Source organism: Anguilla rostrata, chromosome 11 (genome assembly GCF_018555375.3).
Source record: "Anguilla rostrata isolate EN2019 chromosome 11, ASM1855537v3, whole genome shotgun sequence".
Classification (NCBI taxonomy): domain Eukaryota; kingdom Metazoa; phylum Chordata; class Actinopteri; order Anguilliformes; family Anguillidae; genus Anguilla; species Anguilla rostrata.
Window position 1 is genome coordinate 35591681 of NC_057943.1, and position 18601 is coordinate 35610281.

Here is an 18601-nt window from a genome sequence, read left to right on the forward strand (position 1 = left end):
CAGTGGGAAATAATTGTTTTTCAGTGTGTGAATACTGCCATAATATGAACATTAGGAAACATAATAATATGAAGCAACAAATTTGTTTAACTAATCTACACAAATGTTTCTGAACTGGCCTATGTGGGATACAAGGAACTGGCAATAGAATGCAGGCTGTCACAATATAGCTGCAGTATATGAGGTGAATTAATGCTTTGTATGTTCAGACATCGGGGTGTGGGAGATACGATCCCTTGAGTTCCAGGTTCTTTCTGAGGTGTCGTGAATCCCAACTTTGTGAAACCAAGAGGAAGCCGTTCCAAAGTTCAACAGAATATGGATCCACAATAAACAATCTGAGCGGGATCCCAGACATGGATTCCCCCTCTCTGCCGAAGTGCTGTAAAACCCGTCCCCCCGAATTTCACTGCTTTATACATTCAAGGATAAGGGCGTGTTCTTTTGCCGTTCTGACCGAAAGTGCATGCGCAGATGGCTAGTTACTTTTGACCTTATTTAAGAGTCAGCTATAATGCGTCATAAGGCCATTGTTTTAGAGACAGCAACTGATGATCGTGCCGTGTTTACATAACAGTCTGTCAGATGCACAACAATCTTGGGGTGTGCTGACTCTCTCCACATTCTACAATGCTTGCTTTGCGTAACAAATAATCTCTTATAAAAACAGATGATTGGATCAATAACTAAATATATTTAAATAGAATTAGGTGTTTAAATCAATACACATTCCTTAGCACATGCTATATTTGGATTTTCGATACCCGCGCAAGAGGTGTTGTGATGTGTCTTCAGGTGTCAGTAAGTTAGCACACAATTTGTATTTTATTTCGGCTCTTGACTAGCTGTTTTTGTCAGGTCTTATCTAACTGGCAAAAGAACATTACCCACCAGTGACGTATGCCCTTGAGTGAGGAGAGATTCTCAGGCCAGGCCTGACACTTGATCAGAACAAAATGCCTGGCCTAAAGAATGCTATATAAAGGAATATATTAGATCAATATATTCCCTCAACAGGGGACATCGGGATTCTGGAAAGTAAATTGCTATGTGTACGTACTATGTGATGTTTACTTTGATCTAATGTTGCTCATTACATATTAATCAGTGACTCAAAACGAAATGCAATGTCAGGTAGACTAGATTAATTTTTGTATTCTGTACATGCAACTACTTGTACTTGCAACTTACAAGCTATTTTGCAGCTTTAAATGGTCTGACCATGTGGTTGGCTATGCCACCATTTGTTGGCTCAGAAAATCTGTCAACTTTATGATAGGGCTCCTTCATCAATAGTCAACGTCGGCTTTGATTATGGAGAAGCAAATACACTTTCCCAACTGTCTTCACACCTCATCCCTCCTTTCCATTTGTCTCCTCCCTTCATTACCTCCATATACAGTGCCGTGACAAAGTATTTGCCCTCTTTCCTGATTTCCACTAATATTGCATATTTGTCATGCTGAGTGGTTTTTAGATCAAAATGAAAAAAAAAAAAAAGTAATACTAGAAAAAGGGAACCTGAATAAACACAAAACACTATAAATAATCATTTAAAACATAATCATTAAAAAAATCAAACCCCCATATCACCCATGTAAAAAAGTAATTCCTCCCTTAAACTTAATGACTGGTTGCATCACCTTTAGCTGCAATAACTTCAACCAAACACTCCCTATAATTTGATATCAGTCTTTCACATTGCTGTGGAGGAATTTTAGCCCACTCATATTTTTCAGAGTGGCATACATGGAATACGTAAAGCAAGTTCTGTCAGGAAACAGGAAATTAGTTGCAGCCAACTAATTGGTCAGTCCCAGTAACCACATACTCACATGTTTCCATGATCAACCAGTCACATACACACAACACTTTTGCTCTTACCTATCCAATCACAGGCACACATCACAGATGGAGCACCTTTTTAAATCAACTATCAGACCTCTCAGTGCTGCTGCTTGCCTGCATTGCTTTTGCATGCTTCACTGGCACTGCTACTTCTCAGATTTGCGCTCACCCTCCACCACCTCAGCACCACCTGTTGTTTGGATCTGCTTCTGGATACTGGGAGGTTTTCTGATATTGCTCCTGTTTAGTAGGGGAGATGTATAGTGCTCCCTGTTAGATAGAATAGTGCATGCTGGTGCATGATGTCAGCAGATCCATTCAGCACCAAACCAAAAATGTATCTACATTTTCACATAGATATTTTAACTAGTGACTTATCCTAACTGAACTGCATTAATTCAGACAGATTGGTAGGCTTTCCAGCATTAACTGCTCATTTAATGTCCTGCCACAGCATCTCTATTGGTTTCAAGTCAGGACAGTGTACAGTAACTTTTACATTACCCAGCACAGTAAATTTACAATACTCAGCACAGTAACTTTTACATTACTCGGCCTAGTAAGTGTTACATTACTCAGCACAGTACTTTTTACATTACTCAGCACAGTAACTTTTACAATACTCAACACAGTAACATTTACATTACTCAGACCAGTAAGTTTTACATTACTCAGCACAGTAACGTTTACATTACTCAGCCCAGTAACGTTTACTTTACTAAGCTCAATATGTTTCCATTACTCAGCACAGTAACGTTTACATTACTCAGCCCAGTAAGTTTTTTCAATACTCAGCACCGTAAGTTTTACATTACTCAGCCCACTGACTCTCGCCAGGAATAAGCAGTTTAAGAACATGAATGGATGGATGTTGAATTTGATTGCACGTAGTTTTTATTAATCTTACATTCTCTGCCCAGGCTGTTGGAGGACAGTTTCCCTTGTACTGCAAGTTAAACTTGTGGTTTTTCAAAAAAATCTAAACTTCCTGTGTGAATGTGAGGCCAGTGGCTTCCTGTTTTTAGAACCTGCTAATACAACTTCAGTTTTTGGAGAGACACTCTTTTAATTGTTTTTACCGGAAACGTAAAATGTTCCTACTGCTACTCACTGTTATCCTTGTCCTAACAGGTAATTAAGGCTTTAATAATTATTTTCAAATGTTTTTTTTTTTAATTTTTCATACGCAGCGTTGCCTTTATTAACAGGACTGTAGCTTTGTTATGCATGAATTGAAGGGTTTTAGGTTTCATTGTGTGAAAAAAACCTATGGATAAATGGGTATTTAATGAAGTTTAAACCACTGATGTGCTCAGATATCTTAATTCTGTTTTGCGTTGATGTTTTATGTAGAAATTTGTGTGAAGTGGATATTAATATAAATAGCAGAAATGGGTCTTGAAAGTAACCTGAGAAGTTATTTTGGGAGATTATAGAGCAAGATAAAATATACTGTTTGGTGCCTAAATAATATTTTGGCTTTACCATAAATGAAAACTTGTTACAGTTTAGCTTATTAAAATATGTCCTGTTCGTAGTAATCAGTTAAACATGCTTTACTTCCTTTCTCACTCTTCTTTGGGCTGGAAGAACCGCCTGGAAAACTATCTTGCTAAACAGAACGGGCCTGGCATGCCTAAAAATTTTACCCACAGGAAAAAAAGCTTCTCAAGACAATTTTACCCACAGAAAAAAAGCTTCTCAAGACAATTTTACCCACAGAAAAAAAGCTTTTCAAGACAATTATACCCACAGAAAAAAAAAGTTTCTCAAGTCCTTAGAACCCATTTTTAAGAATTTATTTTTCAACCTTCAATAATTCTGGGACAGCACACTGATAACAGCTGCATAGGGCTGACATTGGTGCTCTGTTGCTTTCTGTCTCTGGGACATAGTCGCTGCGTCACATGTTTAGTTAGAGGTAGTTTGTTTAGAGGTAGTTTTCCCATTGGGAAGATGTCGCGGCTGCTCTGCTGTAGAATTAGATTTGTGTCAAAAGGTAAAAAAAAAACATTGTATCAAGTATCCAACGAAACAGATATAAAAACAAAAAACTGATTCTCTATGCACAGGCATTAAAAATGACTTACAATATTTTTCTTTTATGTTCCAAACTCAAAAGTCTTAAGTTTTAAAATCTAGTCCAATAAAGCCTAGTGCTATACTAAGCACCTGGGATTTACCAGGGTGAGCCGCTTGGAGACCAACTCAATACAGACTGAGGACATTGTTTTGTTTCATATTACACAGCTGCTCATGGCATAACTACTTAAAATGTACAATTTGTTGAGAAATGGCTGTGTTACATGAGACAGAACATCCAAACACAGAGTGCTTATGTTGTTTTTCATTTATGAGAGCTTTCACACACCACTCAAATTTTGCACACAACATTGGCAGAACAAAACACTGTATTGTTTGTTGTTGATTATAAGGATCCCCATTAGCTGGGAAATCTAATAGTCTTCCTGGTGTCCACAGTAAAATTCAATGCACTTAAAATGTCAACATCACAACATACATGTTCATGTCAACACAACATCATACTCAAGTAGAGAAAAAACATTTAGAAAAAGAAAGACAGATCAGAAGGAAAAAAAACTGTAGAGTCCATCATCTGCATAACGAATTTAGCTTTAGGTGGTATTTGAATGAAGATGAACAACTGTGTTGTCGTGACTATCAAGGTTGTTTCGTAAAATGATTTGGCTGTGCAAAAACTCTGGCATATTATAATAAATATTATTGCTAAAAAATGTGGCAATGGATACAGTAAGCCTCTCTATAGTAAGCCACGAGATAGTGTTGTGCATCAGTTCAGGGCTGGTTCTCATAGAACAGTCTAGCAACTCAGTTCTGAGCCATTTGAAATTTTCTTTTAAATGCTGAAGACTGTACAACTGAACAACTGTCCAGGTGGAACAAAATTAAAGATTTGGGAACTTGACCCTATATATGTGATGGTACATAGGAAAGACATCAGGGCAAAACCCATTTTAAAAACTATGAAAACCATAAAAAATCCAAAATATAATGAAAGGTGATGTATTTGTAATCATGAATCCAAAATACTGTATAACACCTGCAAAAAGATTTAGATTTTCTTTGTCTCTGTAAAATGATTATTCTATCATTTTTGCTTAGTCTATATTTTGTTAAAGTCAGTTTTATATAACTGTGATATTGTCTTTTTGCAGTGTGTTTTGTGAAAGCTTAAAATATATATTTTTTAAATTGTGAACAGTAATGATATTTCATCTGGTAAATCTGTTGATATTAATCAAATGCTGGTAAATCTGTTGATATTAATCAAATGCTCTCTATTGTCGTTTAGTTAAATGACTTGAATTGAGGTGAATGATGTTTCAATTTAGACAGCTTGTAAAGTCAGTATCTCAACTGAGCCCTCAAAGCATTTATAGGGGTACATAACAAGGCAAAGTCCACTTCAGGATCTAGTGCCAACTTCTGCTCTTAATTACTTAACTAGCTTCATCAGATCTTCATCTAACGTGTGTATGCACCAGCTACAGCTGCAGACTGCTAGTGTATCCTAAAGATTCTGCTGTGGTCATGTAGAAGAGTACATTGGCATCGAATGCAGCCATTTAAAATCCTTCATCCTGCAGGCTGATGTCCTTTCTCACTCTGTGAAGCCTGGCAATGCAGTAATAAACCTAATTACAACAACCAAATGCATATGGCAGATGCATAGCAATGCCAGTAAAATAGTCAATTTACTATAATAATAAATTAAATTATTTATTATTAAAAGTAAAAACAAAAACAGCTCTAGCAATACTATGCTAATATGTGGTAAAGAATTCATGACTTTTCATTTGAATTCTTTAACAAATGCAGACTTTCTCAAGAAACACATAACCAAGTATACTGTTGGCCAGTACACTTGTGATTGATTGGAGAGTAATTCTGCAGATAATCCGCAGTTAAATACACATAAGCATGTTTGGATGTCAGCAATTCCGTGGATTGCATTGTGTTTTAAGCCAGTGGTCCACAGCCATGGTTCTGAGGCACCCCTGTGTATGCCATTCCTACCACAACTGCATTTCTTAATGAGGTGCTTTTCATGTTTATTTGCCCTCTTAAGCCACATTATTTCAGATATGCATGCCATGAACACCCATGTCAACATTGCACTTATTGTGCTATATTGCAAATAATTACTTTAAAAAAGGAAACAAAATTATTTAACTAATTACATTAAAGATGTGGTGAATCAATAAAATTCAAAATTTATGGAAGACATTCTTTCCCTTTCAATTTAGATGCAGTTTTAAAGTTTTGGTGTGACTGTTGATTCAGATCTTTTCTGTCAGACTTACATTAATAATATTGTAATAAGCCTTCTTTCACCTGAGCGACAAATCTAAATTGAGATGCAGGAAATAGAGACTGCTCCGATGACCATCCACCCCACCCCACATCAAACACCTCGCCATGTTGATTCCAAAACAAGCAGAAAGACAGAAATAACAGACATATACACACATTCACACTTACACAAGCACACACATGCGCGCACTCACACACACACAAGCACCCTCACTCACTTGGTGAACACAAGACATGTACATACACGCAACATTGATAAGAGTTTGCATGACAAACACTATGACAGATGTACAGATAGAAAAAGGAAGTAGGAAACAGTTTGACACGCCATTAGACCAACACACAATAGCAACATCAACCACAGGAAACATCTAATGAATATGCAAACAAATAATAGCAAAGATAGCAACAAATTAAAAAGGAAAAATGGGGAAAAAATCATTGGAAGTAATAAAAGAGTAATACAAAGTAAAAGAAAACATGACAATCAAAGAAACAAACTGAAAAGAACTTAAAAGCAATGATAATTGACTATATAGATGGAACTGACATGATTGGGGAAACGTGGTGTATTTGTAATGCAATGTATGGCAGAAATGTGTGGTGTAATGGGTCGTGAGCAGTGGCGGACTCACGACATGGGGCCCCACCAGCGTGCTATGATGCATCGTGTTTTCTCACTTGGAAGGGCATCTAAGAGGGCACCTCTAGGGAACCTCAAGAACGCTTCTCTGCAGAGGAAACGGATCTGCTCGTGCGCGAAGTGAAAGCGCGCAGACCATCTACGGCAACAGCAGGATTCCACCAAATATTATATTATGAATACTATGTTAATATATATAATATAATATTCATATTAATATTATATTACCAATAGTATGACTAACCATTATGACGTATTTTTTAAAAAAATATCGCGTGTTGTGCACCTGCCTATGTAGGCGCATATTACTATTTTAATAATGCGCCCTTAAAATAACAGTAAAATACTGCACCATTGACTTAAGACCAGGTGTTTGTTGGTCAATCGCGCAATCGCTTTCCGCTGCCTCAAGATAGCAATGCGCCTGACCACACCTAATTTTAAGACCAACTCGCCCATGGGCACTCAGATGGGCGCAGGTACACTTGCTATTTAAACAACGTGGGCGCTGGACGGGAAAATGACAACTGCGTCGGTCTGAAACTAGCAAAGACACTTGCGTTGCGCTTGGCGCCACTTTGCGTCGGGTGTAAGATAGAGCCCGGTGTTGTAAGCCGCAACACACCCCTTTGCTGGACAGAAGAGTTGGACACAGGGAGATAATGTACACAGGTGTTTATTCGGTAATGAGAGAGCAAGAGACTCACTGCAAAAATAAGCAAAATAGCTTCGCCTTTCATCCTTACGAGATCCGGGTAAAAATAATAAAGCAGCACAACCAACTAAAACAACAAAGACAAAAATAGCCAAATCTACAAAACAACTTTTCAGACCTTTCCATTCTGGAACTTTCTCCTCTCTCTCGGGTTTTGTTTTCCTGGTCACAGACACCTACTGGGAAGAAAGCACACTTTAAATACCTGGATTAATTATTGATGCGCTCCAGGTGCGTGTGCCTACTTAACCAGTAGGTCCTCTGATTGCCCTGAACCTCTCCCACAAATGAAGCCCTGCCACAGACAGTTATGGTTAGAATGTTACCCACCCAGAAGTACCTTTGTTTACAAACATTCTGATTTGCTCTGTTGAAACCAAACAGTTCTAGAACACTAACTTAGAATTTTTAAAAAACAAAAAACATTCCAAAAAGACCTACTCTTCAAAGGGATAGGGCCATAAGAACATGTAATGAGCAGAACAGGCCAATCAGCCACTCTGTGCTCTTGGTTTAGTGCAGCTCTTTGTCCCGTAGGCCTGGGTCAGTCGCACTACCCCAAGATGCTGACCTGCCCCCTCAAGGCGAACCAGCGGAGCATGCCCAGGGTGTGGTGCAAGCAGAGCAACGATCTGTGCTGCAGCGGATTCGCTTTTCCGGAGGGGACGACCACTTTGGAGAACGGGGACCTGCGGGTGCAGCAGGACATGGAGGCCTTCACTGTCACCGTCACGCAACTGGCCCAAGGAGAGGGGGTGTACTGGTGCGGCCTCCTGTACAACAACACCATCATCAAAGTCGCCGAGCAGTACTTCGGCAAACGTGAGTTTCTTACGAAAACCCTGCCGCGATGTCGGGTCTGTACAGAGCACTTCTTTATTTATTCGATACGCTGAATATCATATTGTTGCCTTTCGATCCATTTCAGATTGTAAGATTGTTAAACCGGAGACTTGCACCCAAACCTTCGGGCTACAGTGTAAAGGTGCATCTCTTAGAACCACTTGGGCGAGATGGGAACAGAAAGGAAAGCGGTGTTGCTGTATGTCTATTTTGAGTAGCAGTGATTCTAGTACTTCATTGGTCCCACATTGGGAAAGTTGTTTGCCAAAGTTACCCTCAAGTATTCAAATAACAAATAGCACATGCAAAAATATAGGACATAACAGATACACATCACAGCACAGCACAGCATAGTACACATGTACATTCAAGATTTTTTAAGCCTCTCAGCTGACATTGCTGGAAAAGTGAACCTAGTACTTAAACTGCCTCTACGCTGCACTAATCAAATGGCTAGTAGCCTAACACACAGCGTCTTCATACCATGTTAGGGGGTTTAAATCATAAATTCAATTTATCCGTTAAAAATCTGTTTTAATCACCAAGTAGTCTACACTTAACAAACAAGATACACCAGTCTGTTATCTACCATGTTAGCTTTCAGAATAACCAGCAAAAACAAACCCTGCACTTCAATTTTGTTTACAATCTACGCATTGCAGATATTTGCCATGAATTCGAGTGCGGAGAAAGAAGTGCATGTATCCACAAATAATGTTGATTAAAAATGTGCACAATTTCGTACTGCAGATGAAAATAAATGTAGGCTATAAGGCCTAGGCTACTCACTAAAACTGCCTATTTGGGGAGAGCTGGCTATTGATAGTATTGCTATTGAGTAGCCTATTTTGTGGATTAATTGCATTGACACTCAAAGAAAATCAGGGGAAGATTCCGCCACTGCTTAGTGATTAAAATGGATTTTTCTAAATCGCATTTATCAATTAATCTCCCAAACACAATATGCGACGAAGCTGTGTGTCCCTTTCCAATTGCTTAGTCAGATTGTTTGCATGCTTGTTAATCACTGAAAATGAATTAAAACAGTTTGAGATCAATGATTAGTTTAAAGGAAAGTTTTGCGCATCAGCAATTTTCAGCTCACCAGTCGCCGTTGGTTTTATTTTGTTTCGATTCAAAAGTTTAAGAAAGATCGATAAAGGAGGAAGAAAGAGAGGACAAAAGAGGAGGATGACCGATTATTTTTGTGGGTAAAAAAATTCTCAGAATTAATGACACTCAATAAACTTGAAATATTATATGTAAAAGCTTGCATCAATAGTATACATTCTTTTTAAAACATTGTTTTCCTTAATTACAATTATGTGCACATTACATTACATTACATTTATTTGTCAGACGCTGTTATCCAAAGCGACGTACAAAAAGTGCATTTCATGGTCATAGACAACTGCTAAACACAGGTTCAGTAAGGTACAATACTTATTTTGTACAGCTATTTCTAGCCAAGAACACAGTTTAGTTCACACAGTGAACACTATTCAGACCTAACCTCTGCAAAGCCAACTAGGCAGAAGAATAAGCTACAGTATTAGGATAAATACAAATTACCAAAAAGTGCTGGGATGGGGCAACATGTAACAAGTGTCTTGTGCACAATACATTAATGATACTGTTTTGAGCTGAGACATTCATGTGATTTCACATGTCTGTTGTTTATGTCGATAGGGGGATATTACACTGTCTGTGTTTAGTGGATTGTGTTGGTTGATATTTAAATGTCTGTGTTTAGGATAGGGGGATATTACACTGTCTGTGTTTAGGATAGGTGGATATTACACTGTCTGTGTTTAGGATAGGGGGATATTACACTATCTGTGTTTAGGATAGGGGGATATTTCACTGTCTGTGTTTAGGATGGGGGGATATTACACTATCTGTGTTTAGGATGAGAGATATTACACTGTCTGTGTTTAGGATGGGAGATATTACACTGTCTGTGTTTAGGATAGGGGGATATTACACTGTCTGTGTTTAGGATAGGGGGATATTACACTGTCTGTGTTTAGGATGGGGAATATTACTAATGTCTTGTGTTTAGGATGGGGGATATTACATGTCTGTGTTTAGGATGGGGGATATTACACTATTTGTAGGGTTTGTCTGTGTTAGGATGGGGGATATTAGTCACTATCTGTGTTTAGGATGGGGGGATATTACACTGTTTATGATGGGATTACTGTCTGTGTTTAGGATAGGGGGATATTACACTGTCTGTGTTTAGGATAGGGGGATATTACACTGTCTGTGTTTAGGATAGGGGGATATTACACTGTCTGTGTTTAGGATGGGGGGATATTACACTGTCTGTGTTTAGGATAGGAGGATATTACACTGTCTGTGTTTAGATAGGGGATATACACTGTCTTTGTGGTTGTCTTGGTTAGTTGGGGAGGTATTACCATGTCTGTGTTTAGATAGGGATATTACACTGTCTGTGTTTAGATAGGGGATATACACTGTCGTGTTTGTAGGATATTCCACTGTCTGTGTTTATGATGGGGGATATTACACTGTCTGTGTTTAGGATAGGGGATATTACACTGTCTGTGTTTAGGATGGGGGATATTACACTATCTGTTTTTAGGATGGGGGGATATTACACTATCTGTGTTTAGGATGGGGGGATATTACACTGTCTGTGTTTAGAATGGGGGGATATTACACTATCTGTGTTTAGGATAGGGGGATATTACACTGTCTGTGTTTAGGATGAGAGATATTACACTGTCTGTGTTTAGGATGGGGGGATATTCCACTGTCTGTGTTTAGGATAGGAGGACATTACAATGTCTGTGTTTAGAATAAGGGGGCACAAAGTTAGTTTACCTTTGTTGTCTTGGTTAGGGTTAGGGTTAGGGTTACCCTACCATAGTTTATGAAGTGTTACCCCACCTGCCTCCCTCAGCCTCCAATGGTTGGAGTATCGTTCGCTGGATCCTGATGCCAGTCCTCCCTCTGATGGTCATCTTCACACACATCTATACCTGCCGTGAGTTGCTTTTTTTACCACTCTATCTCTGATGTCTCTTCCACACCATCTCATTCTCTCTACCACTTATTGCTATTTTTTACCACTCTATCTCAGCTGAGTTCCTTCTCTACCACTCTATCTCAGCTGAGTTCCTTCTCTACCACTCTATCTCAGCTGAGTTCCTTCTGTACCACTCTATCCTAACTGAGTTCCTCCTGTACCACTCTATACCATCTAAGTTCCTTCTGTACCACTCTATCCCATCTGAGTTCCTTTTGTACCACTCTATGCCAGCTATGAGTTCCTCCTATACCACTCTATACCAGCTGTGAGTTCCTTCTGTACCACACCTTTCATTTTTCCAGCATGAAAGCAGAGGGCTGTGTACTTTAATTAAGTCATAAAGTGTATTTTCATTCATTTGCTCTGTACTTCACGTGAAGTTTTGTGTGGAGTTACATAAGGCCTGGTGCTATGATGGTATGAAGAACTGTAGATTTTTACTGCATAGTCTTTATTGTGTCTGATGTAGAATTTAAAATTACTTTATTGCAGTTTTATTATTTATAATATGCTTTTGCTAATAAATTCTTGTTGCCCTTATAATGAAATGTAATAAATTATTTATGAGGGCCTTTATTGCTGTAAAATAACATTTTCTAATGGTTTTATTGTCAGTATATTCTATATTATATTACATATATTATATATATTATATTAATTATATATTACATATTGTATACTGCATGGTCTATTTAAGACTTGTTATTAACCTTGCATTGTTCTTTTCCAACAAACAGGAAAAGCCCGCAAACAGGTAAGTTGTTCATTAATCATGTTCGACTGCTAGTGCCCTGCTTGTCCTACTCTCTCTGTCTGAACTATGGGACCCAGCCCTGCTCTGTCTGAACTATGGGACCCAGCCCTGCTCTTTATCTGTCTGAACTATGGCACCCAGCCCTGCTCTGTCTGAACTATGGGACCCAGCCCTGCTCTCTCTGTCTGAACTATGGGACCCAGCCCTGCTCTCTATCTGTCTGAACTATGGCACCCAGCCCTGCTCTGTCTGAACTATGGGACCCAGCCCTGCTCTCTATCTGTCTGAACTATGGCACCCAGCCCTGCTCTGTCTGAACTATGGGACCCAGCCCTGCTCTCTATCTGTCTGAACTATGGGACCCAGTTCTGCTCTGTCTGAACTATGGGACCCAGCCATGCTCTCTATCTGTCTGAACTATGGCACCCAGTCCTGCTCTCTCTGTCTGAACTATGGGACCCAGCCCTGCTCTACTCTCAGCCCTGCTCTGTGAACTATGGGAACCCTTATGGGACCCAGCCCTGCTCTCTATCTGTCTGAACTATGGGACCCAGCCCTGCTCTGTCTGTCTGAACTATGGGACCCAGACCTGTTTAAACTATGGGACCCAGCCTTGTCTCTCTCTGGAATGCCATACATACACGTACGAAGACACACACAAACACTATATGGCCAAAAGTATGTGGATACCTGACATCCAACATCTTCAAAACCATACAAAATTATAGGCATTAATGACGTTGGTCCACCCTTTTTTGCTATAATCCTTTTTTCCACTCTTCTGGGAAGGTTGTTGGAGCATTGCTGCATGGATTTGCTTCCATCCAGCCCGAAGTGCATTACTGAAGTCAGGCACTGATTGGGCGATTAGGCATGTCTTGCAGCTGGCTTTCTAATTGATCTCAAAGGTGTTGAATGGGGTTGAGGTCAGGGCTCTGTGCAGGCCAGTCAAGTTCTACCACACTGTTCTCAACAAAGGCATTTAAATATGGACCTCACTGTGTGCCCGGGAGCACTGTCATGCTGAAACAGGAAAGGGCCTTCCCAAAACTGTTGGGGATGCACAGAATCATCTAGAATGTGATTGTATGCTGTAGCATTAAGAAATTCATTCACTGGAACTAACCCCAAACCATGAACAACATGTCCAGATACTTTTGGTCATATAGTGTATATATACATACATGCATTCATACAAACATACATACATACATACTTACGTACACACACACACACACACACACACACATACATGAGGTACAAATGCAGGAGTTAATTTGTTTGAAAGTTTATAAAAGGATGTGTAGCAGAATAGTTCCTGGTACAAGAAAGAATGAGAAATACTGTTGTGAACTGAAACATTTGAGCTTAGCATTGCATAAACCTGAGAACATACAAATGCTAACCACTGGACTTCCTGCTGTGTTTGTGCTGAAACTGCTCATATAACTCAATGTTTTTCAGGAGGAAGGCCTGAATGATAACATCTCTATGGCAGCATTTCAAGGCCACAGGACAGGCGAATGACCATGAGTGATACATGTCAGCTCTAACGATGTTATCATTAGCCACACATACTCACACACACACACACACACACACACACGCATGCACACACACACATACACACCACACACACACACACACATACACACATTTACACAATACAGTAAACACCACATTTTATACAGTACATTATTCGTACCTCTCTTGATAATCCAGTAGTTACTGTTTTATCTGTTTTACCCGTGCCATCTCTCTTTTGTAATGAAATCCCTTTCAGTATGCATGTGGAATATCCAGGGCCTAAAATCTTCAACCTTTGGGCTGAAGAGTTTAGCCCCAGAACTCAAAACAAACCTTAAAGATCATCATTCTACAGGAGACATGGTGTAAAGCTGACACTGTTACCCACTGTCCGAACGGTTATAGAGAAATAATAGTACCATCTCAGAAACACAGCAACACTAATAGAGGTAGAGGATCCGGAGGATTAATCATTTGGTATCGATCTGATCTACATAATCAAATTGACCCCCTAAAAATATATCCCCCCCCCTCCGAATCCCCCTACTTCTCAGAGGACATCTTCCCCACCCTTGAGACAGAGACATGTCATTTCCAGGCCCAGGGAAATGTGCTTATCTGTGGGGACACAAACGCGCGTTCAGGAACATTTGCTGACCTCACAGATCCACAAGGGTACATTTACATCTCAAATGAAAATGTCTCTCACACTTTTACTCTCCTCCACAGGAACAATAGTGACCAGATCATTAACAAGAGTGAAAGGGTCCTCCTGCAGCTCTGTCAGAGCCTCAGTCTGTACTTTGTCAACGGTAGGGTACGGGGGGACACAGTACTGTAGATTACATGATCACAGACATTGACCCTTCCTCTCTCAGCTCATTCACTGTCAAACCACTAACCCTTCTGTCTGATCACAGCCACATTACCCTGTTTATTAAAAGTTCAGACATTAAAATGGCACACAAACATTTTCACATAATTTCCTTCTGTGTGAACAGTAATCTGGGGGGCGTTTTTCTGTAGTATTGTGAATGCCAGACTTCTGAACTTCCTTACCAAGCACAATGTCTTGAGCAAAAGCCAAATTGGATTTATACCAAAACACCGCACAACCGATCATATTTACACCCTACATACCCTAATTGATAAACATATAAACCAAAATAAAACCATTATTTATGCCTGTTTCATTGACTTCCAAAAAGCTTTTGATTCTATTTGGCATGCAGGACTGTTCTGCAAAGTTATTGAGAGTGGTGTCGGGAGTAAAACATATGATATTATTAAATCAATATATTCTGGCAATATGTTCAGCGTAAAAATTGGCAAAAAAGGACAGAATTCTTTACTCAAGGGCGAGGTGTTCGTCAGGGCTATAACCTCAGCCCTGCACTCTTCAATATCTACATTAATGAATTGGCTACTATACCAGAAAAGTCATCTGTCCCCGGTGTAAGTCTCCACAATCAGGAAGTGAAATGCCTGCTCTTTGCAGATGACCTGGTTCTGCTGTCCCCCACAGCAGATGGCCTACAGCAGAGCCTGGACATGCTAGAGCATTACTGTCAGACCTGGGCCCTGACAGTAAACCCCAAAAAGACCAAAATAATGATATTACAAAAAAAGATCCAGATCTCAGGATGTTCTCAATTGGTACAAAACATGTAGAGTACTGCACACACTGCACCTATCTAGGATTTAAACTAAGTTCAACTGGACATTTTAATGAAGCAGTTCATGAGCTGAGAGGGAAAGCACGCCAGGCTTTCTTTGCCATAAAAAAATATACAAACAGAAATACCAATTCAAATTTGGTTAAAATTAATTGAATGTGTTATTGAACTAATTGCACTCTATGGCAGTGAGGTGTGGGGTCCACTTACAAAACAAGACTTTACTCAATGGGATAAATACCCCACTGAGACCCTGCATGAAGAGTTCTGCAAGATTCTCCTACATGTCCAGAGGAAAACTACAAGCAATGCATGCAGGGCAGAATTAGGCCAATACCCACTAATACAAAAAATACAAAAAAGAGCAATTAACTTTTGGACACACCTAAAACTAAGTGACCCCCTCTCGTATCATTACCAAGCCTAGCAGTGCCAAGAGATGAGGAGTAATAGGAACCCCCTTACCCAGCTGGTCCTGAGGCTGAGTCCACAAACCTGCTCTATTAACACACCTCAGGGACAGAACACATCACCAATCAGAGTCAAATTACAACACAGTTGAAACAAAACTACATCACCTATTGGCAAACACAAACAAAAGCACAGAGCAAAATGCAGTGCTATCTGGCTCTAAATTGACAATACACCATAGCAGATTATTTGAGCATGGTGACTGATCAACAACTAAAAAGAACCTTAACAAAATACAGACTGAGTGAGCACAGCCTTGTTATTGAAAAGGGGAGACACAGGAACACCTGGCTCCCTGCAGAGCAAAGGCTGTGCTGTCATTGCACCCTCAGTGAGCCTGAAACAGAGCTACACTTCCTCACCAAATGTGAAAAGTATAAACATCTTAGAGAAGCACATTATAAAAAATTTGAATTAATAACAAAAGGTTTTATTAACCTATTAGATGAAGAAAAACTACCAGTCCTACTAGGGGAGGACTCAAAGAGCTGTGAGTTAGCAGCAGTCTATGTTGCTGCCTGCCATAAATTGAGGGACAGTGAGTGACAGTCACCTGACACACATTGTTGCTGTTATATTTGATGACAGTTTATTTGTTTTGTTTTGTGCTGATATTAACAATCAGCTTTTTTTCTGACTTTTTAAAAATACTTTTTAAAATCTATTTTCTACTTCCATCCACTGTATTTTCTACTATTTACTATAGTATGTTTTCTAATTAATGTTTAGCTTTTCAATGTTTAAACGCTTGCTTTGGCAATATGTACAGTGTTACCTCATGCCAATAAAGCCATTTGAATTGAATTGAATTGAATTGAATTGAACTGAAATTGAGAGAGAGAGAGTAATGAGAAGACAAGTTTATACTTTTTAAACATCAATGAAATACAAAGTAGTGACTGTTTTATAATTGTATTCAACTATGTATAAATAAACAATATGTATAATAAAATAACACTTATTACCATGTTATTGGTGTTGAAATTATGAATACACAAACTGTCAAATTAGAATGCACAAGTCATGTTTAAAAAAAAAAATCAAATTAAACATCTGCCATTGTCATTAAAGTGTGAAATGCCAACAATGATTAAAATGAGTTGCTCATTCATTTTATTATGGTTATTGATTCAGCAGATTCAATTCACTGTTATTGATTCAAACACTGTTCTCTGGCATCTTCAAACGGAAGCAGGTGATTGTATCTGGGCAAAGGCGTTAATTACAACACTGGTTATGGGGGAAAATTCAAACCCTTACACTCAGCAGTGTTGACTGAGCACTGCAGGTATGCCATCCCACCAATTTATGCCTTGGTGAGGTGGCATGCCCCATATCTATATAGCACTGACAGTTTGGCACTTTTCTGGGTTACCTGCAGAAATAACTACAATGACCACAGACTCTCAGTTCATTTCTCTACCTTCTGACCACATATCAACAGACAGAATTCACAAGCAACTTCACACGTCCACACAACAAAGCCCTAAACTTACGGGAGATTTTGCATTTTTTCCCCCTTGTTCTGTTCATCTTTTTCCTGCCTGATTACATCATCACAGATACTCCAGGCCCACGAAGAATAAGTCTCCCCATTGGACATTTAGCTACATATGCCAATAGAAACATTGGATACACACACAAAATGGACATAATATAGAAGTGCACACACTTTGCAGGCCTGGCATCTACTTCACTAGTAGCTCACTGGGTAGCTTGTATGCCTGTGGGACCTTTAGACGAGTGACTGGGTGGGTTTAAACCTCCCCCTTGGACTCAGGCAAACCTTTTACACTGGCTTGCTTACTAACTAACAATTGCCCAAAAAATATAAACTATAACTAATTTATTTATATATCTGAAATCCAAATAATATACACCCAAACTTCAGACAGTTCTGCTTTCGGCATTTTGACAGAGTTAGTTAGCTACCTTGCTAACAAAACGACAGACCGAGTGTATAACGTAAGTATAGACGGCTTCAATATTAAGCACCAAAATCTGTGTTATGATTTGGTGCGGTAGGTAATGTTACTGGCTGTATAGTAAACCGGCGCAAGATAATGACTTGTGCGCGGTAGGTATATTTATTTTGGAAATCGAGGTATATTGGTTGTCAGAATGTTCAAATTCAAGGCTGTGCCTGTACTGGTAACTACTTTTTAACAAGGCTACTGTAGCTAACCTGCAATTCCACATTTCTAAATTAATGTAAGCTAGCCCTATAGATCCTCTACTGACATACAAACAATTAGCAGGGCTGTTGTGTGCAATACCCCACAAAAAAACAATTCATTCAAACCTGCAAAATATAGGCCTGCCATTGAGTACTGATATCAGAATTATGCCAAGATACAAGTAACAATATTTCCTATGTTAGCTCACACAAATTAAACAAAATGTATTACAAAGCAATGCTACACAATGTTTCCTAAATTATTTTTGCTAACCGGTGGATCTGAAGTAGATCTTGTGAGTATTGTAGAGGTGAAGTATACAGTTCACGGAAAGTGAACTGTATACTTCACTTCAGTTCCGCTTCGCATCGGGCCAAACAACGCCCCTTAGCTGTCATATCATAACCACATACCACGGCCTGTTGTGAGCTATTGCTTAAATATAAATAAAACAAATGTGTTAAGTAAGGATAACTTATCATCAAGCATGTTCTTCCGCTTAGTGCCAGTCTGAAACCAGTACACAAGGTCAA

The 18601-nt window shown here is 39.2% G+C and overlaps 1 protein-coding gene across 4 annotated transcripts; it reads left to right on the forward strand.

Moving 5' to 3' along the window:
- Positions 1-2821: 2821 nt before the first annotated feature.
- On the forward strand, positions 2822-16861 carry si:ch211-102c2.4 (uncharacterized protein LOC568178 homolog). 4 transcript variants are annotated; one of them, XM_064299628.1, is made up of 6 exons: positions 2822-2979; positions 8100-8384; positions 11335-11418; positions 12201-12217; positions 13682-13759; positions 14474-16861. In XM_064299628.1, exons 1-5 carry the CDS (start codon positions 2940-2942, stop codon positions 13742-13744), a joined length of 489 nt encoding a protein of 162 aa, XP_064155698.1. In that variant the 5' UTR covers positions 2822-2939; the 3' UTR covers positions 13745-13759; positions 14474-16861. The 4 variants fall into 4 exon arrangements, with proteins under 4 accessions (XP_064155698.1, XP_064155699.1, XP_064155697.1 ...); XM_064299629.1 differs by having other exon boundaries at positions 13682-13750; XM_064299627.1 differs by having other exon boundaries at positions 13682-16861.
- The last annotated feature ends 1740 nt before the right edge of the window (positions 16862-18601 follow it).